General features: G+C 31.6%; 1 protein-coding gene across 7 annotated transcripts in view; it reads right to left on the bottom strand.

Annotated features, from left to right (window-relative positions):
* obe (activating signal cointegrator 1 complex subunit obelus) overlaps window positions 1-24,065 on the bottom strand; it is a 116,238-nt gene extending 92,173 nt beyond the window's left edge. For 3 of the 7 annotated variants that reach the window (XM_075370367.1, XM_075370361.1, XM_075370368.1), the window contains exons 1-5: window positions 23,687-24,053; window positions 12,895-13,034; window positions 8,730-8,839; window positions 6,145-6,296; window positions 1,477-1,764 (exon numbers count right to left, since the gene is read on the bottom strand). In XM_075370367.1, coding sequence (XP_075226482.1) covers window positions 1,477-1,764; window positions 6,145-6,296; window positions 8,730-8,839; window positions 12,895-13,031 — 687 coding nt within the window. In that variant the 5' untranslated portion in view covers window positions 13,032-13,034; window positions 23,687-24,053. Of the gene's footprint in view, window positions 1-1,476; window positions 1,765-6,144; window positions 6,297-8,729; window positions 8,840-12,894; window positions 13,035-23,325; window positions 23,435-23,686 lie in introns of those variants that run through there. The other 4 variants (XM_075370362.1, XM_075370365.1, XM_075370363.1 and 1 more) reach the window with 4 other exon arrangements.
* Between the last annotated feature and the right edge of the window lie 899 nt (window positions 24,066-24,964).

Here is a 24,964-nt window from a genome sequence, read left to right as displayed (position 1 = left end):
TTGAGGAGTATGACCTCGAAGTCCTCTTGGTCCAGGAGCTGTACACGGTTGGCCCTTCCACAGAGTTGATGTTATTCAATCTCGTGGAAGACGGCTGCTCTCTGCGATCGTGGTCAGCTTGGTCTCATTGGGTGTCTTCCGGATGCCCCAGTTTTCAGATAAGTGGTTCACTGTTGTGCGAGTCACAAGGAGTACCCTCGATGTCATACTGGTGTTGGAATACTTCCAGCTTGAATAGAGTATCGATGACTTGTTGGCAAAGTTTGGGGCGGATTCTGGATGGTCTCCCAGGCATCAGAGTGCTGGTTCCTATGGACCCTAACACCAAGTCTTCCGCCTGGGGTACACCACTCACTGACCCCAGAGGCGTTGGTCTCACACAGTTCATTGAAGCCAGGAACCTCTACTTGCTTAATGAAGCAGAACAACTGCCAACTTTCTCTTCCGAATTGAGGGAAAGTTACATCGATGTCAACTTGGTAACGGACGATCTGCTTAGGTGTACAAGTAGTTGGACTGTTTGGCTCAAAGCCAGTGTGAGCCAGTGTTACAGCCATAGGCTGTAAGTCTCACAGACTTACAGCCTATGAGATTGCTTATGGTGGCAATCCAAGAGCTCCAGATGTGAGTCCCTATAACCTAAGAGATCCAGATCAGCACAGGCTGCAGCGTGAGTGTGCAGCTGCCTTACATAGGTTGTAATGGGGCATGGAGCACAGGAAGGAGGTGGAATTGATGGCTGAACAATTCAGCCAGGCCATCAAGATTGGCTGCAACAGGGTCCTACAGCACCCTCAGGCAATGAACACACTTAGGTAGTGGTCAGTCTGCTTATCAGAGAATACATGGAGCTGTCATGACCGCTGCTTCCAGGGAGCCATCTGCTAAACGCAGGCAGAAACCCAGGAAAAAAATGATGGTCCTCTACTTAGCGTGCTGTGCGCAACAGCTAGGTCTACTAAGAGAAGATGCCAGCGTCGCCCCCTAACAAGGATTATCGTTGATGATGTGCACGCTGAGGGTCTGCGGATTTACCAGCACGCCCGTAATGAGTACGTTCATGCCATCAAGGAAGCATGATTCCTTGCGTGAGATGCACTACAATCCCTGGCAGCTCACGAAGTCATGTTACGGGCCAAAGTCATTGCATGTGCTATCCAGTGTCCGATGCGGGTTTGGTGGTTGTGACCACACTTTAACACCTGTGGCGACTTACCGGGCATTCCTGGATACTCTTTCCAGATGCTCCGGAGCTTGAAGCAGAAGTCGGTGTTGAGAACCAGTCCAGTTCTGAACAGATACCACTCCAGTGATACAGAGTAGCTTCACCATCGGCAAGGTCTCACAATTCAGAGAGGGGGAATATACACTTAATTATTATAATTAACCCAACAAATATAATTAACTTAATTATAAAGCTATTGTACAACTTGTATAATTCTTTTTACACATTTTTTTGATTCATTAACTACTAACCGATCTTTTTGAGACTGGTTTCTTATCCTCTTTTGTTGAACTGCTGAATGAATTACCGCCATCATATTTCATTGAAAATGAATGGACAGCTTCAATACCAGTTGACAAATCAGTTAAAAAGCTTACATCAGGTAAATTGAAATCATTCATTTCTGCAGGAGTAAAGCGTATATCTTCACCAAATAGTTTTTTAACTCTTCTTTTATTATTACCACCACTATCACACCAAGCTTCTTCTAATGTATCCAAACAGCTATCTGTCAGCATGGAATGAATTTGTCCCACTGTCTACAAAAAAAAGAAATTTTCAATAATAAGAAAAGAACACAATAGAATACCAAAAAGAAATTACTTTTAAAAACATTCTGTTTCAAAAAATATATATTTTCAAATTCAATAAAAACACCAATAACGATAAATATGCAATATAAAAATAACAATATAATACAGTAGCACTTAGGGAAGGTTTAAATCCAATTGTATTCACAAAATCTTTTGGTTTTAGCAAATATCCAATTTAGGTCGATTGTGGTTCATAAGCCTTATAACAAAACAATATATTATTGTTATAATATAAAACACGTTACAACATATGAAATTGATCCAGCTCCTGCTTAAAAGGAGTAATGAAGGGAATGGTGGCCACAAGTAATGTATAATAGCAGTTAGTCTGTAAAATAATATAAATAACAGGTATTGGATACCTATTATTTACAGATAGGCTAATATATATATATATATATATATATAAAGAGAGAGAGAGATATTCAGAGTATTTCTAAATTTGTTGTATAAAAGTAACCTTTAATAAAGGAAAAAGTAAATAACTTGCAGAAATGTTTGATACAACACTAAATACAGTATATTTTCAATTTTCATTTACAAATGTTCAATATGGCTACCATGTGTAACAACATGGCAGATGTCCCATCTATAACCAATTTCCTGCCAAATCCTATGAAGTATGCCTTGATCAATGATGGCAACTATTTGTTATCCAGTGCCGCAGCTCACTGACATTTCCTGGAAGTGGAGAAACAAACACTATGTGTTTAACATAACTCCACACAGAGAGTCCACTGGAGTTAGGTGATCGTGGTGAACATGAAATTGTTCCACATCATCCAATCCAAGTCGGAACTTTGCTACTGAGATACGCGACAACTGCATGTTGATAATGTGATGGCATGCAATCTTGCTGGAAAATGAATTCTGTGTCCATATCCTGTTGTAATTGTGGCATAAGATAATGTTCAAGCATGTCCAAGTATGATATTCTAGTTACAATTAACTCAGAAAAAAAGGAAAAACTGTAAATTTTGTGACAGCTTACAGCAAAAAAATCATTTACCTTAGGCAAGTCCCATGCATGTTTTTTTGCGTGTCGTGGATTCTGCTCACCCTATATCCGAATATTATGTCGATTCACTTTACCACTGGTATGGAAGGTTGCTGCATCAATGAACACAATTTTATTAAGATAATTTTACCTTCAGTCTTAACTTTGTTTTTAAATAAAGCACGATTACACAATACTCAGTTTGTTTTTCTTTATTGTCTTCACTCAAAGCTTGTATCAGTTTTAATTTGTAGGATTTAAATGATAGTCGACTATGCAATACCCTCCATGCTATAACCCTATGAATATTCAATTCTAAGCTGGCTCATCCCATTGATCTACCTGTACTATGAATGAATGCCTGCCACATCTGCTTGATTGCCACTTCTGAGACTGATGTTTACCCTGGCCTGGTGCTCTATGTGACACACAACCTGTTTCAATGAAATGATTGTACCGTACAATAACAGACTCTCTTTGAGGTGGTTGCTTGTGTTATTTAGTCATGAATTGTCTACAATAGTGATTCCCAAACTCAAACTGTGTGCCAGAAGCCACAGCCACTTCATAGGGATGTCATAAAATATTGTAAAAGCTTCATAATTAATTTAACCAAGACATTTATAATTATTAATTTAATGTTAATGAAGTAAAAAAATAATGAAAATACACGAGTTTTATTTATTTTTATCTATTACTTATGAGTAGTCATGCTTTTTCTTAGGGAAGGGCACCAAGGAAAAATTTTAATTGCAAAAGGGCACCACGACTCAGAAAGGGCACTGCAATTCAAAAAATAAAATATATAAAAAGTGTATGTGTGTGTGTGCGCACACACACGCACATATTTATATATAGATGAAAGTATAGGTAGAAGTAAAGTAACAAAGCACACCATAAGCAAACACCTGCTGATGTATATCTCTTTTATATTATGTAGTCAGTACATTTCCAAAACCGAAAGAATATACATGTGATGTACTTCGTTAATATTAACCTTTTCAAAAATTACTGAATTAAAGTTATTTTTTTGATTAATAAAAATGTAAGTACAACAAATTCATGCTTCATCATTAAATTCATCACTTAATACAGAAGCAGAAATTTAATTTTCATGATAAAATTACAAATATTAATTATTTTAAATAAATTCATTCATTTTAATTTGAATGCTGAATAAATTTTTAAACATGCTTTTTATTTGGTTAACCTTAAAAATGTTCTCTCTGGTACTTTACTGTTAAATACACAGTATTAAATAAAATTTGTTACAAATTCTATAATGTATTATTTAAGGTTATATGCACATATTTTTTGGGGTAAATGTTATATACATTTCATATTTTTACAATTCACCTACACATACTATTTTTGAATCGTTGGATATTTAAGAGACATAATTGCAATGCACATAACATTTTTATTTCTCTACTTTACTTATTTTATAATTTCAGTTTTTAATTTTAAGTAAACATGATTGTTAATTTTAATCACAAGGTTGGTTTGTAAAGGTTTGGGATGCAATAAATTATAAATTACATCAACTGAAAAAGTTTATAATTTATTATAAATGCACAATTACAACATTTTAAGCTGTTGAAAACTGATTTTATTTTTTTGTAATTAGGGTAGATTCTAAGGGTTGCAATATTGTAACACATAAATTATGTGTCAGAATATGGAAAAATGTTTATTCTACACATTTAAATGACTTTGAGCTACAAAACACACTTATAATTTTAACAATTTTTTTTCATAAGTGGTTGTTATTAAGAGTTGAAATGTTGCAATAAATTATAAATTATATTATAAACAGTAAAGGGATTTTAATTCATTATAAATGCACCAATAAATATGTTGATTAGTTGAAGTTTGAATAAGTAGACGAATCCATATTGAGTTTATGTAGTATTTATTCATTTGTAAAATACATTTTTGATTAGATATATCTGGTAGTCTTGTTTGTTGTAATTTGATTTCAGTTTAGTAATAACACATTGAATATTAATAATACATATAATATTTTGAGTATTTGAAGTATATTGAATAGAATTAATGTAAATGATTGATTGAATTGCTTAATGCATTGTATGTTATCGTCCCACTACATATCATCTTGTGTACCGAGTCTAGAATCAAATCAGCTGAGCTTTAGGCGTTGAGAAAAAGAATTACAACAATCAAGGCTACCATTACAATATTTTAAATAAGAAGAACATACGATATTAAAACTTAACAAAAACATTTAAAACTGTTGAAAACTATTTTTATTTTTTTTAATTTCATCATAACAGATGGTTTCTAAGGGTTGAAACATAGTAAATCATAAATTATATTCCAAAATTATACAAGAATGTTTATTCTAAATATTTAAACATGGTTTCAATATATTAAACGTTTAAATCTATGGTTTTTAAATTTTTTTTAACAAAGGGTAGATTTCACCCCAAAAAACAAAAAGCACATATCAGGAATGTATAACTTTTAAGCAGAGAATTAGATAAGCTTAATTACAAATTTTCATGAAAATCAATGCTGTCTGAAAGAATTCCGAGGTAATACTCTATTTTTACCATCAAACACTGAACTACACATAAATACATATTAAATTTCACTGAACCAAATTATAAAATCTTAACAGATTTTCAACTTAGAAGATCATGTTTTTCACAAGTTTTACCTGGTTTTTATAAGTTTAATGGGATACCAATACAATTCTACTTATCTTGATCAAATAAGAGTTGAAAACACTTCTTATTCAGCATAGTAGTACATATTAGAATTTTCCATAAATTTCCTATTTAAAAGAACTTTTACAATAGACTGTAGTTTTACCAAATAATGTGTAAAACTCTTTTTATTCAATTCCACATTAGTTTATGTTATTTTGGAAAAAATTTAGATATCATATAAATTCACACACTTATTAAAACAATTTGCATTTTCAGAAAAGAGATTATCCAGAAAATCAAAATTTGGGTAAACCAAATTCTGCAGTAGTATTAAAAAATTAGCAGAATTAATTATTAAATTGAAATCTATTAGTTATTCCAATCAGTGCTTGTAGTCAATTATTGCATTTCACAAAGCAAGATTTATCAATCATTGTTATTAATGTATTTTATTCTATAAAAGAATGCCAATACCAATGTATTCTAACAAGAACAGATTCTACCCATTTTTGTAATCTTATAGTATAAACCTCTTCTGTATTATAGAGAACAAAAAACATTCAGTTTTCTTTTAATTGTTTTAATTTTTTTAAATTAAGACAAATAAATAGTAAACAAATGTAAGTAAAAGTAAATCAGAAAATAAAATAAACTTACAGTACATATCTTGTCAGCCATATTTTGTGATACTTGTCCAAACATCTGTTTTAATAGTGAAAGATGTTTTCTTAAAACAATCCTTTCACCAAGAAATAAACGTAATAAGAATATTGTTGCTTCATCAACAACATCTTTAGCTTGGTCACCACCTAATTAAATTAAGAAAAATTAATTAAATAGAAACGGTAAACAATATACACAAGTTTCAGTTATATTTAAAATGATGGTAAATTTGATAAAAATATAACTTTTTTTTTATGTACTTAACACCAACTACACTTTCATAAGCGCACAATAATTACTACTACTACTACTTCTGTGATTACATCAAGTGCATGACTTTTACTTTACAAACATTTAAAATTAAGCAAAAAAAGCAACAAACATTAAATACCTACAAATTTTAATACTCATATGGCAAAAAAAAAAAACAAAACACATCAAATTACAAAAGAGCACCAAAAAAGGCAAACAGTAAAATAAAATATTAAAATTATCAATAAAATTAAAAGTAATGATAGAAAAATGTTTAACAAAGAAGGTAAATACAAAATAAAACTGATGTAAAGAATAGCAAAAAATGTAACATAATTACAACAGAAATGAAAAAAAAAACAAAACAACTTCAAGAAGCCATGCAATCTTAAAAATAAGGTAAACATTAATTCGAATTGTGTAAAAATTTAAAAAAGTAGAAAATAGGAACTTTAAACTAAACAATAATTCATTAGCAAATAAATAGATAAAACAAATTATTGCAATAGAAGAAGGCAATCTAATGATTAGATATTCTAAAATATTTTAACTTAAACTTGACTGAAACAGCATAGTTTTCTATATTTTTAATTTATTACTTTTTATGTTTTAAAATGAGTCATTTTCTGATATGACTAATGAAGAACTATTAGTGTCAACTATAAAAGCATTTTAACAGAAAGAGTATTGTTAGCATTATAAGATAAATTTAAAATGTTTAATTTCCTCATCACATTATTCTGATATGACCTAATTTAATAAATTAATCAGCTGTATACAATTTAATATGGATTTTCTAAACATTTTTAGTAGCTATTTTCATTCCACCATGTATTTAATAATTATTTTAAATAAATATAAAACCACCAGATCTGTAAAATACAATAACAGCACTAATCAAAATTGTTTCCCAGACACTCTTTTTTCCATATATTTGTTATATAAGGGTAAACAACATATTAATTACTTTTAATTATTACTCAGACGTATTGTTTTAATTCTTACTTATTATAAATAAATAAAATATTTTAATTATTTATTATAAGAATATTATTTTAATCATAAATATTATTCATTTAATACGAATGTGAAACAACTATTTGATTCAATTCACAGAACAGATCTACAGTTGGGCAGTAGCCCCTTAAAAATAATGATAGTTTGTCATAATTAATAAAAAATAAAAAACTGATTTAACTCATTAAGACAGTGAAGGAAAACCGTTAACATCCATAACATGAAGAAATCTAATAATCTTCTAATTGTGTATGTGTATGATGTAAATGAGTGTATGCACCTCACCCACACATGCATGCACACATGCGCACGTGCATGCATCCACACAAAATTTATAAAATGAGCACATAGAATGGATAGATTTTTATACAACTTTTATTTGTAGAAAAAGCTGACTAACGCATGGTTCAATGCAATGCTGTTTAACAACATAATATTAATAATACAAATACTAATGAAAACATTTTCATTTTATAGTTCATCATTTTTAAGTAGCAAAATTATAATAAAAAATGTTATTTATCACAATATACTAGAAATAATACAAATTTATTCATTTAAAAATTCTTACATTAAATGTAAGAAAAATTGAATACGGACTGTTGTGTAACATTTAGAACAGCAGTTAGCTGAAAGTGGTACTTACAAAAGATTATTATTGTTATTAATTTCTGACAAAAAAACTACTGTTGTGATTAAAAAAAAACAACTGTTAAAAAATAAAAGTCGAGACAGCAATTTAAAAATTAAGTAACATATTTTAATGTTAAAAAAAACTGGTTTCAACCAAAAACATTCATATACTGAACCAAAATCAATATTTTCAACTAATACAGAACATTATTTTATAACATAATCCTGTAAAGTTTACATCCATGGCTGAATTATGAACTTCAACATTCTAAAAAGATTTCTTTTTCATAAACTATTTAGTTTTGTTTTACGAACACACTAAGTTTTTATACACAAGTTTATACTTCAAATCAAGCTTTTTTCATTAATATACGACTGAATTTACTCAAAAATAAAATCTATTTCAGGTCTACAGAAAACATTTTATTTTTATAAGATTTCAATAGTTAACTTTTTTAAATGTATAAAACTGTCTTCAAAACAGTTAGGCTACAGATGAAATTATGAATTTTAAGCAGAGTACAGAGAGCAGAAATTATCTTTTATAATAATTAGACAATGGTAAAAATCATAATTACAAATGATATTTATCAGTAAAATGTTATCCCCAAAATTTTATACATATATGTGTATGTGTATGCATGCGTGCATGTTAAATTAAAAAAGATTAAAATTACCTGTCAGGTCATTAGCTAGCATTCTAAGCGAGTGTAATAATTCTTGTATGACAGGACCAGAATTTGCATCATTATCAACAGTAGCACGAAACTGCGACCATGTGAAACCACTGAAAAATAATAAAAGAGAATAACATGTCTATGTTGGTGCCACAATTGTAATGATTATAGAAAACCTAACAAGAGACAAAAACAACACAACCATTCCCATCAATAAAATCATGCCACAACATGCATACTTAGGAGGATAAGGAATGACATGGTTTCCTGTTGTCATCACTGGGCAGAATATACTATAACACATTATCAAACCAGTTAAATGTAAAATAATTTTTCTCACAGAAAAAACTCTTCAGTTCATGTTATTTATACATGATACTTTATAAAAGAACTGTGATAGGTAATGTAAAGTAACAAATTAATCTAAAAACGTAAAACTGCACAATATTTCAATACAAAACTGCAGAAGCCATCAATTTACAACAAAGTGCTTTTAATCAACCATCAAATCTTTTGGTTAACCAAGATCTGTATAATACAGTAACCTATATACAAAGCAAAATAATTCTTTTGAAAAAAGTAACTTAATAACAAAGTTATTTAAAAATATTTTAATATTAAAAAATTAAACAATTTCTGACACACTGTCAAAAATCCAAAGAAGAATAACAATAAAATCAGAAGTGCAGCATATTTTTTTTCTATAGGTCGATTAATCCAAATTGACGAGCATCTTTACAGATGACCACAATTTAGGAGAAATCCAATTATTTATACTGCAAGGTTGTCATCCTTTGCCTCTACTAATTTATCTGAAGATTATACAAAAACATACAGCATATAAAAAAAATCATTAAAAATTAATTAATTTTCATCATAAACGTTACACTGAATCTGAAAATATAGAAAATAAATTTAAACTATTTATAAAATATTGTCATTATATAATGTTTAGGATAAGATGTTTTAAATTTTCTCCAAAATAACAACTTTAAAAAAAGTTAGATCTAGCCTCCACAAGGTGTGCCTGGATATATCTGAAACAAATAGGAGAAATTTATCTGGTGAACTGAACTTAAAATAAACAACTTATCTATCTATCATCAAGCCATACCCCACTATCACCTAACTAGATCACATCTACAGTTATAACTTGGGGCATTAGTTATATCTAGACCCCACAGTCAACCATGAAAGATCTTTTAAGGAATACTCCATCAGCTGAGCCAAGTAACACCAGAGTTCAGAGAAGGCAGCACTCGGATACGGTGGGCTGCTACTTAGAAGACAGCATGCGATCAGAAGCATGACAACGCCCTAACACCACAAATACATGAACAATAACAATACAAAATGCAAAATAAAATCACCTAAATTTCCACATGCAGTATAAATTCATTCATGCAGACTAGTAGACTAAAAATAATAACCAACCTAATGGACCCACTCAAAATTCTCATCATGGGACTGCAGGAAATAAGAAACACCAAGCAGGACAACATGGAATCTCAAGGACATAGGTTGTACAAAGGTATACCTGGAAAGAGAGTGATGAAAAGTGTCCCACAGTTTGGAACATACTTTTTGGTCAGCCTCAAAATAATAAACTCCTTACAAGAATTTAAGTCACAACCCTCAAGAATCTCAACACACACCCTAAAAGCATCTAATAAAATCAACAACATAATAAACGCCCACTAATAAGGCACGCTCCCAATAATAATAAAAAGTAATCTCCAAACGACCATAAAGAAACAAAAAAGTCCTGAAACCTGTTTAACTAGATCATAAATAACATCCCCAAAAATCATGTTAAACTAATTGGAAACTTCAACATTCAACTAGGGAGAGAAAGAAGATACCATGACATAATCAGAAAATAGGTCGCCCAAAAGAAAACAAACAAATTCTTGGTACCATTTGAGACTCAAACTCTTGGACTCTCACCACTACTATTAAACTGCACTCTGGAAATGGTAATGAGAGAATGGGAAAAAATTCCCCCAAAAATAAAAATAGGCCAAAACTCAAAACAAACTGCCTTGGTTTTGCTGATGACTTGAACTAGAACTTCAAAACATTACAAAAAAAATTGCCACAAAATATCATTCTAAAGACAGAAATTATGCCCCAAAAACCACAATTAAAAGAAGCAAACAAAAACAGTATAAAGTCAAAATGGTAATCCAATCTAAATACTCAAAAAATAATAACAAACAACCTAAATGAAAAACCTCAATTCAAACAAACTAGCTAAGGCAAAAAATTAACCTGGTACACCTACAGTAAAAAATATCTATCCGTAAACGTAAAAATAAGAACTACTACAAAGTTATAAAACTGAAAGCCAAATGTGCAGCAGAAACTCTCTTCCCCCTGAACAAACAATCAAAATATTAAAACCTGGAGATCAAATATTTAAGATTTCTGGATTCATAACAGACTCCAGAAAATTAAAAGAAGAACTGGAAGAACCTGCATCAATAAAAAGTACCAAAAAAACAGGCAACGGTAGATCATGCCCCAAAAAGCTGTGTATAAAGGATTAAAACACATCATCGATACCACATGTAAGTGGAGACTAGGATTCTTTGGACACTAAGAATTTGGATGCAAGATTCGAGACTTCTGAAACAGCTAGTAGAGTACAATCTTGACTCAAAAAAAACACTACGACAGAATGCAAATAGATAAAGAAATAAGAGAGGATCTGAAGAAAATTGGCCTACAGCCGAAGACACCACAGACAAGATAAAATTAAATGAAAAAAATCAAGGACAAAAACACTTGCATCACACTCACAAGAAAGAAACTCACAACAGGAACATTTTCAATACCAGAAAGAGAACAGAGATTGGAACATATAAAAAGATACTGGGAGGGCCACAAGGCCTGAACAAACCCTTCAAAGAGACTTGGATAAGGACTGACTAATGTGATCCTATGCTGTCGTAAAAGATGAAAAAAAAATTTTCATTGCTACATTTTTTAAATTAAATACTTTTAAAATAAGTATTTTACTGTCTTAAACTTGTGTTTAAACAGACAATTTAAATGGATTTTAATAGATTTTTGATAGTATAAAATAAACTGATATTTTTTTAAGTTAAAAAAAAAAACATATAATAACAAAAATTCCACGCTAATTAATTGTAATTGCTATTAAATTTTTAAAAACAACAATAAGAATTTTATTACTAAATAACAAATTTTACTGACAATAAAAAAACTGTACATGACTAATTTGATGAGATTATTTCTAAGTTATGTTACCTGTTAATTAATGTAACTGAAGATGTAAGGAAGGAGAAATAACAGAATACTGCTTGTCTATCACTCTTCATTACTAATCAGACTGACAGAAATTCAATTTTCTTAATGAACTCAGAACTTAAAAACTCAGATGTTCACCCACCGCAAGTTAAAATTTAAACTATAATAAAAAATTTGGTTTCAAAGATTACACAGAAGATCAGAATAATGCTTGCTGAAACCCAGTAAATTTTAGGTGAATTCAATTTACCTTTGCCCTTGACTGAGATATAATAAGGATCCAGACACAGAGAGCTATAATGAAGGATATCATTACAGCAACCTCCACTAATTTACAGAAAGAATGGATGCACAGATGACTAGTTCACAGTAAGAATATAAAATAACTTGCAGGAGGTTAAAATAATTAAGATGCAGTAAAACTGAGCTTAAAAGATTAACAAAGAGCAAAATGGAATGAAGATTATCATCATGAACCCAGTCAAACGAATGAATCAAAAAGGTTTTCTTATATAATTTTTCAATGAAACCATAATTCTCAATTGATAATTGTGTCTACTTTGATAATTCTGATTTGCCTCTTACCAGTATGTCATTTTCATTAAGTGCTCTACATTGAAATACTATACTGTATAGTGTTAGTCGGCCCCAGGCAGTGAAGGGGGAAAAATAGTGTTAGTACAATTCACACTGTATCTAATAACAGATAAAAAAAATCTGAGAAAATCCGAATAAATAAAAATATTTTAATGATTTAATCCTCTTACAAATATAACTTTAGAATATTCTAGCTGATCCGGCAACGCTCTCTCTCTTTTTTTTTCAAAATATTGAAAAAGAGTATAATACAAAAATAAACAAAATGAAAAGAAACAGATTTAATAATACATACTCTCTGAGTTCCTGTGCTTTTTTCCTACGAAGAAAATCCAAAGAATTTGCTTCCCTATCTAATTGACGAGGAGAAGACAGATTAGCAAATGCACGAAGAGATTTTGTTAATCTTGGCAGCTCACCTGTAAACTCCATTTCCTAATAAAATAAAAAGGAAAGAAAATTAGTTTAAATATTTTAAGCAATTTAGTTGCATATTCAAATAATACTGAAATCCATGACTGAGGACATACTGTTCAATTCAATCTATAATTATTAAGCAACTCATAGCCTAATACTCTTTAAGTTAGGGATACCTTTTTTTTAATAACTATTCATATATTAAAATCCTGGAACACTATAATTTATTTTAATGTAATCCTTAACAAGAAGTAATTTCATAAAATTACCGGACTCCTACTATACAGTAAACGAGTGAGCAGCCAGTACCTAGTGCAGATTGGATAAGGTGGACCTCTCAATTTTCTTCCTCGAAATCTTCATGGTATTGGGAGTTACACATAGAATGGTTTGATAGGAACTGGATAAAGTTGGTTGAAGATTTCAAAGAAGAAATTCATGGTTTTTAAAATGAATGCATTTAAAATATTAAGGAAAGTGAGCAGAAATACAAGAAGATAAATTCTGTAAGCAGGAAACTATATTAATAAAACTTAAATATAAGCGAGTGCAAAAATGATGTGATTTAATTATGTATGAAGCTTCTTAAATTCAAATAGCTTCTTTTTTTATTACAAAAATGGATTAAAATATTTTTTCCCATTTTTGTAACATAGTACACATAATATCCTATGACTATTGGCCCACTTTGTACAGTTTGAAAAAAAAAAGTCCCTACACTCATTATATAACACATCCATTTCTAGTGCACAGTTAAGTAGAAATAACTAATGACCAGATCTAATAAAATCATTTTTTAATATACTCTTTATAAACGTAATCTTTAATTGTGTGCTACAAAAAAAAAAAAATACAGCAATAATTTTAGTTTCAAATTTATTAGAACCATTTAATTTATGTAGATATCAGTTTTCTCAACATACATAGAATATCAACATCTCCTCTTTGCCAAGCAAAATCAAATCATACTGATTTTGTTATTATTATCTTGGTACTTACGTATTAACGCCACCGCAGCTACAGCTTTATTTAAAAACAAAATAATCAATCGGATTTCGGTGGAAAATGGGCCGAAACAGATTCAAAACAGAATATTAATGGTTATTTATATTTATTTATTTTATAAATATAATTTAACCAAACTTAACCTACGCTCGCTTCGCTCGCTAACCTTGACTAATTAACACCATAATTTTTTGAGTATTTATTTAATAAATTCAGTAATTATTGCAATTTGATTATTTAAATAATAAATACTATTTATAGTATTAAATAAATACTCATACATAAATATTTATTTATTTATGTTAAACTCTATATCGGCCCATTTTCCACCGAAATCCAATTGACTACTTTGTTTTTAAATAAAGCTGTAGCTGCGGTGGCGTTAATACGTAAGTACCATTATCTTTATAATAACAAAGACGTACTTTGTATATACCAAATACGTAAGATATTCTTTCCAAAGCTTCTTTTTTTACTTTACAAGATTTGTTATAAGCTTAATTTTTTCACAATCCCATGTTTATAAAATATTACATATTATTAAACCACATATTTCTCAAAACAGCATGTTAAAAATATATTTCTACGGGTAACTGAACATAACTAGGTTGTCAATTATTTACTTTCAAACAAATATTTATTTAAAATTTACATATGGATTTTATGATTACAAAGTGTAACAACAGAAAAAAAATTATATTTACACAATAATAGCCTAAATAAGCAAATACTTAAAAACAACCAATAACATCATTAAATTTTATTGTACCAAGATCACAATTTGATCATACTTTTATGATCTTTAATAATTCATTTTTATAACGCGTACCATAATCAGCAAATTGGTAAAAAAATTTCATTTACCATAAATGGTGGAAATAATGTGAATTTTCAAATATACAACAACATAACTGCAATGAATGTAAATAATACAAGAAATAAGCCATCTTAACAAATATGATATCATTCTCACTAATCAATGATATCTTTATTATGATAATGGAGTGGAAGCTCAGCCCTTGGGGATGTCTAGATAAATTCTTCCTAACCAAAAAATTGCAAAATGGGTCCAAATAGCATCTCAAGTGCTTGTTTATATATTCCCTATAACATAATAATTTAACTTTAATCCTGAAAGAAGTCCTCTATGGCGCTGTAGCTGTCTCACTTCAAAATCAAACACTACAGTGATGGTTTATCTGATAAATGTCTGTGTTCAACAAAAAAAATTGTTAAGGGTCATTTCTGTGAACACCTTTTTTTAATTGGACCAATAAGTAAAAACTGCAGTGCAACTTATTATAAAAAAAAAAGGGTGAGCCTAAATGTAATACTAAATTTGAATGAAATCAAACTGTTTTAATTACAGTAATAGTCCAAAACTCACACATAAATAGTTAATTATTAAAAACTACACTGTAGACCCAGGGTTTTTAAAGCAACAAAATCCACCATTAGAATTAGTAAATAAAATTTTGCTTTTTCACAATAAATTGCCCCTTACACACTTCATTTAACACAATAAAGCACTTCACAAGTAAACAGTTGACCACCAGACAAAAACTCACAAAGGTTGTGGCTACTAAAATGTATTCAACATGAAGAATTAAAAAAAATAATTTTAATACTTTAAAAACATTCAAAGATGCATCCTGAACCCATAGGGGAAGACACCCACCTTGTGACAATCCCAGTCGCCATTCCACCCCCTCCAGTAAAACCCATCTTTTCTAGACCCTCAACAAATGATTACATATTTCATTCCTCAATACAGTCTCTATCAGGATGGCACTGATGCATATGTCTCAAAAGACATTTCCATCAGTGTTAAAACCCATCAACAAAAGATATTTTTCAAACTTACCTAAACAAATCGAAAAAAAACTGATAACCATTAAAAATTTACAAATTAAGCTTATAACAAAACATTAATTTCATACCCTCAAAAATTGTTTGCAACATCGCAATTTTGACCTATACTAAAGCAACAAAAATTACCAATCAATCCAGAACATACCAAACAAAAACCAGGCACAATTGCCGAATCTGCCTACACTGGCGGAAAAGTACTCAACAGGTCCCCAGCCACCCAGGCTACTATTCTATACTAAACATCCTCTGCAATCCTTTCAACTGCAAAAAACCTTAAAACTCTTTCAACAATGCACCACTCATCTCTAACTTTCCAGTTAGACTGCAGATCCAAACTCAAACCAATACCCTCAAGCTCCTTGACCACCTCTGCATGCCTAAATTCATATTTGGGCAGACATACACCAGATGATATGCATCATCCAATACTATGCATTGAGGGCACTGACCCAAGACAGTCAAGCCAAATCAAGCCAGCCTGTCCTGAAATGCACCATCCCCCCCTGAAAGGGAACTGAGTCATATACCGGTTCACGAAGATCCATGAGGCGACTCCCAACACCCTTAATCTGCAAAGAGACCGTGTGTATACCTCCCAGCTGCCGTCTCATTCCACCTGCCCTGCCAAAACCTTCCTCCTCTATTCCCAAATACATTGCACAGTTAGTTCACCCGACTTCTTTGCAGCATAATGTAACTGATGTTCCAACACAAGGACTTCAATTGGTTTAACACCCACAATAACTAGAACTGCCTCACAGGAAATAGTCCTAAAACCCCCCCCCCCGTCATAACAGAGATATAACAGAAGATGGTGAGCCCACAACAAAATATCGCAATAGCTTTTATACCTCATTCTGTTTGCCCAAACTGGTGTTGTGTAAAGCATAATCATTTCGCATACCCCTTTATACAAAATTTTCATTGTTTCAAAATTTAGACCCCAAGCGAGATGAACTACCTTACGAATACCGAAGAAGGCATCACATGCCTTCTCCAACACATGAAAGTGCATTTTAAAAGTCACTAGACACTCTGAAAGTACTACTTGAATCTGAAATTCTAATCAAGGAGCACACCCAAATACAGTTGCAACAAGAAATAACAAATAGGCTACCCGTGTAGCAGCAATATGGCCCTTCAGCAGCATTATGGTGGTCTTCTCAGTGCTAGCATTGAGGATAGAGATGTGGAACACACCTCTAGTCCTCTATAAGCGTGAGCTGCCTGGAAGTCGACCCACAATTTTTCTTTGACCAGAGAAATCCATCATTGACATAAGCAATGGCATGACATCTACTGGGCAACCTCAACCACATGAGAGTCGAACTCCAAAACCCGAAGCAGAGGACCCAGTACACTACCTTGGGAAAACCTCTTGGACAGCATCTTACTTAATTCAGTGCCACCACCACGAAGCACTACATATCTGTTAAAAAAGTAATTTTAAAGTACCCCAATCTCATCACTCGTACACACCAACCATTGTAATTGATACAAGGCTGAGGGCCACCACAAGATGTTAAATGCCCCGGATATATCCAAAAATATACCCAGGACATACGCAGAGTTGGAGTTAATAACAATGTCAATCACTTTTAAAATTGCATTCTCTGCATCTTTCTCTGGTTGAAAACCATACTGGTCCTCCATCAAGAAATTTCACGAGACCAACTTTCCATTAATTCACAAATACAGCACTTTCTCAAACACCTTACCAAGCACTGGCACACCTAACATGCAGATGATACTGACATTAACCCTTCACATTATCATCTAGCAGTAATCATTCATTCAACAAAGCACAATACTTTGTCCTATCAGTCAGTACACCTTGCTGGGTTGAGAGCACACAGAAGAATGTCTTTCTTTCGATTATGTCCCAAAATCCTATAAACGACACCCTAGGGATCCTTATTACCCTGACCCAACACGAAAGAATGCCAAGAATTTTGCCTTTTTGCTGTTTAAATCAAATGAAAATAAGGTCCTCAAATCCCTATATATTCGGAAGCGAGTTCCACTCATCACTCTCATGATGAGAAGCTTGCCTAAGATGACTCAAAGTTCACTTCAAATCAGAAAACTACCTATTCATCAAGGAACAATTCTCCCCTGACCAGAACTTTGTAGGATAGTGTTCTGTAGCATCCACATAAGCAAGAAAAAGCCTCTCTGCTAACTCCTATAAATCCATAACTGCTCAACTCTGACCCAAGACACAAGTCTGGCCGATAATATATTGACAAATTTTTGCCAGTTTGCCCCTCTTGTACAGCAAACACCCCTGCTGAATGGGAACATTACACCGATACACCTCACTGAGGGCATTGACGATCTGAAACACAATCAAACAGTGATCACTGGAACAGTCATCAACTACTGTCCATCATACAACAGTCCCGGGAATATTCCTTCCAATAGTCACATCTACATTTGTGCCAGCAAACAACCTTCTTCCATCTACTCCAATCATGCACAGGTTGAAAACTCACCCAAAACATTATAAACCTTGAGACCATGTTGTACAATGAAACTCTCCACAAACTCCCCTTTCTCATCCGTCAAAGTACTGTACCATCATAAAGACTTTGGATTAATGTCTGCACCAACAAACCAGACAATCCTGTCCCATTTCTCTAACTGATGCTCAACAGGGTCTCTGTAGTGAAAATACGAACTTGCAATGTAAAGTTACAAGTCTCTGATTACAGCTTCACAACATGGTGAAAATCAGAAAGCTGACAAACAAAGACATAATCCAAATGTCTCCTGCACAGTAGAGCCGACATACTAGCAGAACCACACAGAAACTTCTGTCAGCCACTAAAACTTAGCAGATCTCCTGCCACAACATAAGAATGGTGTAAAAAAAACCATATCCAGATTCCTTTAATCTACAAACTCACCTAATTCAATCTGCACAATGTAAAGAACTTGAGCATTCAAATGCCCAAAATTAACCATTAACAAATTGAAGTACATCTCGACAACTCTTAAGCAAGACCCTTACTGTCCAAGGAGTGCTTATGCTCTTTGCACCTCTTACAATTGACATAAATCGATCCCTCATTCTTCTTGGTACAATCCTCTCACTTGTGACCTTCCTCTCTACAATGAGCACACAGCAACGGAAAGTGGCAGAACTTCACCTGTGCCTACAATGACCACACTTAAAACAATACTGGACATCTATATATTCCTTCATCCTACAAGATGAGAAGTCCACAAACAACCTGCCTTCAGAAACAAATTTCTGTAGAAGGCCAGTCCCACCTCCACTTCCAACACTGCACGGTAATGTTCTGCATCACATTTACCAGTCTTGTACAGGAACCAACATTCGCCCTGGATATTCGCCTCATCCAAATCAGTATTTTACTTCCTGACCAGTCATGAACTCATCATCAGAGAGATGACGATCCACATCATAGACAATAACTCTTGGTTGCTGTTTACATTTAGGATCAACCCATACTTTTCATCCTTTAAAAACTCAGAGCCTCTTGTTATCAAAGACAACAACCAATCCCCTCTGGGTTTCTCTTATATTTCAGACTGGACCTCTTCTTACTAAGAGCAACCTGAAAATTGTTTATTTCCCTGGTCGTTTTTGCCGAACCCTCAGGCTTATTCAGAAAGATAACCTCCAGTTGCTTTCTCAACAAGCTGTCCTCATGCTTATCCTTCATAGCCTCCATGTATTGCTTCTGTCGGGGTTCCACAGGCCTAGAAACTACAGTAGGAGCTGTCACTGTTTCCTTCACAATCACCTCCTTTACTTCAATTGGTTTAAAAGCAAACACCTCAACCCTGAGCCAGAACAGCTATTGTTGCCTTAAATTCCTTTTTCTTGGAAATAATCCTAGTCATAACCGAAGCTGAAGCATTTCGTGGCTTCTCTATAAAGACATGAATTGATCATACTGATCTTAGAAGTACTTAACCAGGGGGGCAGCGCTACCTTTCCTTCTGTTAGCCCTAAAAAACTCATCAAACAGGTTATCTCATGAAATGTGGGTGTAAAAACTTGCCGCTGCCTGATCTTCCTCATTTGAGAAGGCAGAGGAATCATTGATTCTTACCTCGGTCACTTCACCAGCCCTATCCCATTTGGGCTTTGGCTGTTTCCTTGAATCACTGGCTTCCGATATTTCCACTATAATACCTCACAAATTCAAACCAACAAAGACTATCTAAAACTCACTTTACTACTACTAAATATGGGCAAGCCCACAAATGTGACAACTGCCCATAGCGAGCTATGGACAGCCAAAAACCTATAAATCCCACTGTCACTCAGCACCTCTTTTTTTTCTAAAATTCAACACAAAACAAAATTTAAATAAAAATGAAGCCACAAATCTAAATTTACAAACAATTTTATAAACAAACCTTTTAAACTAACAATTTTTCTAGTATCTAGTCTGTTACTTTAATTATTAGTTTTACAGCAGCCTGTTTGAATGAACCAAAAATGAACAGGTGAAAACAAAGTTTTCCTTTATTACATTTGTACGGACTTCCAAGTCTATTATGTTTGACGCTAACAGACCCTACACTTACTTTTGTAAAAAATCTCGTTTCTTACCCTGTATCTATTTCATGTATTAATCACCATGCCACAAAGTCCTTTTCCACATAAAAGATTAAATATGACCTCCACTGTCTTCACACAATTTTATGAGTCGCCCAAGAGCACTTAGACAATGTCTTCCAACTTGAAGGTTCAAAGTCATAAACAGTCTCAGACTAATTTTCAGTTCACCAACATTCCTTAATTGTAAATGGGAATTATTTTTTCTTGATTATACCCCGAAAGAAGTTGTCTATCACTCTTCAAAATGTTCATTTAAAAAGTCCTTTACTGACCAAATAAGCTGGAGCACCATCTTGATGTAAAATGGCAGTTTATTTCATATAAATCAAAACTGAACCAGAGGAATAGAATAATTTTCAATGATCTTTAAGGTATGAAAATCTGTTAACACTTCCTTTAAAAAAATATGGTCCCATCAAATCCATTTCAGATATTACTATCCACATCATTACATGTGGTGGGTCTGTGTTTTTTTTATACACAATAATACACATTCTGAGAGAGATCTATTATTCAGGAAAACAAGATTGTCTTGGAGAACAAGATTTAATTGCGTAATTAAACACAGGGAAAATATCTTAGAAGATCTTAAGTTTTTAAACCCAAGAATGTTTTTCATTATTTTTTTAAATGCTGAATGGGAAATAATTAGTTCTGAAAAACTTTTCTTAATTAACTTAAGAAGAAATCATAAACAGAATTTCAGGATCAAGGACTGGCCTGGTGAAGAAGGCTTTTCCCCCCTCTTACATAGTGTTACTACTGATGGAACTTCACTACCAAAACGCTGACAGAATCTGTATCTTTTGTTTCCAAAATTTTCATTTGTGTTTGTATGCTTATGCACACAAACTCTAACAACAGGTATTTCTTCAACTAAATACTTCTTGTCTCCCAACTTAACTTAGCACTGCATGAATAACAATTCTCAGTGAACACATGAAAATAACATCAACCTCTAATAAGCATGACACTTTGTTGAGTAATAAAAGCAACTGATTAACCTTTACAATCATCTGACAAACAATGTTATCAACTTGAATGTTATATCATGGAAAGGAATTTTGTGACTACTCTGTAGTGCCACTATCTTTTTTAATTTATACCGATAAAGCACATTCTTTAACCTCTAGGACTAATTCCACTAGACATCCACCACACGATGATGTTGCATAATTTTAAATTAAAAAAGAAAAACAAAACATGAGATTTTTAACATATTTTTCTAGAATATGTATTCACTAAAAAATTATTTCATGAAAACTTCCCACTTTTTTACCCTTTTTAGAAAGTAGCTGCTAAATACAGAAATCGTTTTAAAAAATGTATTTTTCAAGTTAAATGTTATATTAAGAAAAATATAAATTTTCCATATGAAAAATTCTTCTGGAAATCCTTCTGGTTTGTGGCTTATTTATTCCAATACATGTAGAGCATAAATCTAAAAAAATTTAGTGTATATATCTCAGCCCTTTTGAGTTATTAGATTCTCAACTTGGAGGAAAGATGCAATTATTTGAATTTGCTATAACTAATTTAATGCTTAGATGATATATGATCAAACAGTTACACGTTAGTATTAATGGTCATCAAAATTACATGAATAAACTTGCTTTAATCAAAATGTGGTACCACTTTGCTTGCTTGATATATTGAGCAAAAGAAATCAGTTTGCTAGATGCCATAACTATCACAACACAAGTTCCTCTCACTGAAAGTAAATGAATCGTTTTTTTATCAAAAATAGACAATATATCACACCAGATGATACTGATAGCTATCAACATTAGCTACTCATTCACATTCGTGTCATATTCAGCCCTCTAAATTATTACTTCATTCTGTTCACCATGAAGATTGTGAACATAATTACTCTCAGAGAAAATAAATTTTAATAGATCTTCTTACATATCAAAGGCTTTGTATATAAAGCAGGCATAAAAAACTGATTGCTTTTATATAATACAAACACTTAATATACCACTTTCTGTCTTGAATCAATACAAAATATAAACTATCTTTCCACAATATAGGAGATTTTAAATTATATTACATGTGTTATGTGATACAATATTATGCTACAAACTGCATATTAACCAACGATCCTAATAATTCCTAAGACTACCACTGTTACCTGAGGTAAAATATATTATTACATACAACTTATTAACAGAAAATTTTCATCACATATATTTAATTCTTTTAAAAAATTAGGTACTTATTGCAACAATACCACTATTTGTACTCCTGACATAAATTATAAAAATATTTATAAATGTAATTTATAAAGTGTAACTATAAATTAAAAACCTTCATTCAATAATAATGTAATTAATTCAAAAACTTCAACTTTACAACTTTCCTAAAGATAAAGTACCGACTTGTACATTAGAGAGAATTAAATTTAGCAACCAGGAAACTCTTACAATAATATATGTTTGTTAATGAAAAAAAAAATGTAAGTGTAGTGATAAATTGAGTAGTTGTCCAATACATAAGAATCTATAGGAAAGTTTGCCTCCCCATTCATTTGATCCCTCATTTTTAAAATTAGAAATGGTTGGTTTCAATGACTGGAAAATACAGATGGCAAACCAACCCACAATGGACAACACCTTTCAAATTAATTAAACTAAAAATTATACCACCTTTATTTCATGGGAACAACATAAATTAATTCTAAAAATCATAAAATGTTGAACTTAAAAAAACGAAAATAAATCAACCAGTTTAGAGTTGTTGGCCTATTTATGTATATTGCACAATATGAGGCAAACACCAAGGGGCCATGTTTTAAGATTAACTGCATAAGTAAATCTTTATTAAACTAACCTTTCAATTAATTCATGTAAATTAGACAACTCTGGGCTTGATATGCTCGACCATGCATGGGTCACAAACAACAAATTGGATGAAAAATCTCAAAATCCAGTTCACCGATGCTAAACAAAATTAAAATATAAAAGTAAAGAAAAAAATAATAAATAAAATGATTTAAATATTATGAGCCCGGATCATACAACAGAAACAAAATTATTTTTAACTCTTAATTAGAAAGATTAAGACAGTACTTGATATGAAGCAAGCACAATAAAATCTGTTCCAACCGTATAAAGAACAAGGCTAAAATAATAAAGATAACGCACTAAAAACACAAATAATGAAGCAGAATGTGGTAAAAATGAAAACTTACAGATTTCAAACGCGTTAGCTTGCTATATGATACTTTTTATTTTTTACGATAATTGCACGTTAAATAATACAAAATAACTGGAACAATAACAACTATTAAAATACAACTATCAAAATATTAACGACAATTTTAAGTGAAAATATGAGAAAATAACTTTCACGTTTCCAAGACGAATTCAAGTTTATTCGTGGTGTTAATAGCACACAAAAACAACTGTAAGAAACATTAATATGTTATTCAAAGATAATATAATATAAAAAAATGTTAACTGGACAGGTAAGAAACAAGAAATTACAATTCTTACGGTTATTTACATAAAAAATTATTATCACAACTGAACACGTCCAATGCAATTACCCAAACAGCTGTTTTAAAACCCAGGCCTCCGTTCAATGCCTTCTTAAGAATCCTTTTAAAAAAATCAGCTGTTTTATTAAATCTGAAGAAGCGCACTTTTTTAACTTTAAAAAATTGAAATAATGAAAAATATATAACATATTTCTAAATTATGCACCTTTAGAAATTATTCTCAAGGGTGATTATGCTAATACCGAATTTTTTGTTGGAAAGAAATATTACCTGTTGTTTTCATCCATTAAAATTCAGAAAAATTTGTTTGATTTTAATTCTATTTCTTACTTTCTAGTTTGACAACCCCCTCCAAGTTTGCCGCCATACCTTAATTGTGGTAAATTATAATCTCAATGTTTGTGTCCATACTGTTGGTGAAAATTATTCAGAACTATTAATTTGTAATGAAATACCAAACTTTTAAATTCAATATTAATATATGTATATATAATTTATATACAGTATCATGCAAATTAATCCAAACACAGATGTTATTTAATAAAAAGTAACCTTATTTAGAAAAAAAACTTACCTGTACAATTTGTAAATATCTAATTGATATGTCCTCCTTAATCACTTCACATACATTATTTCACATCAATTTAACAAATGTACTATATATTTTTTGTTTATTTTTTCATCATGAAACCATACCAATATTTTTGCTTTAATAAGGTCAATTCTTGTCATACAATTCATTTTTGAGAGTCATTTTTTTACTATTCCACAAAGATTTTCAATTAGATTTAAGTCTTTGGAGTTGCGTGGCCATGGGAGCACCTAATGTTTTGTTCTTTGAAGACTTTTTTTGTCAGTATGGGAAGACACCAAATCTTGTTGGAACTCTTCATTGCCATGTGGAAATTTTTTTTGAAGTTGTGTCACAACCCTTCCTTCAGAATCCTGATAAATCCATCACTTTTCAAT

Source organism: Lycorma delicatula, chromosome 7, assembly GCF_047948215.1.
Source record: "Lycorma delicatula isolate Av1 chromosome 7, ASM4794821v1, whole genome shotgun sequence".
Taxonomy (NCBI): domain Eukaryota; kingdom Metazoa; phylum Arthropoda; class Insecta; order Hemiptera; family Fulgoridae; genus Lycorma; species Lycorma delicatula.
Note: the sequence above shows the minus strand (reverse complement) of the source record. Positions and strands in the feature narration are given on the sequence as shown.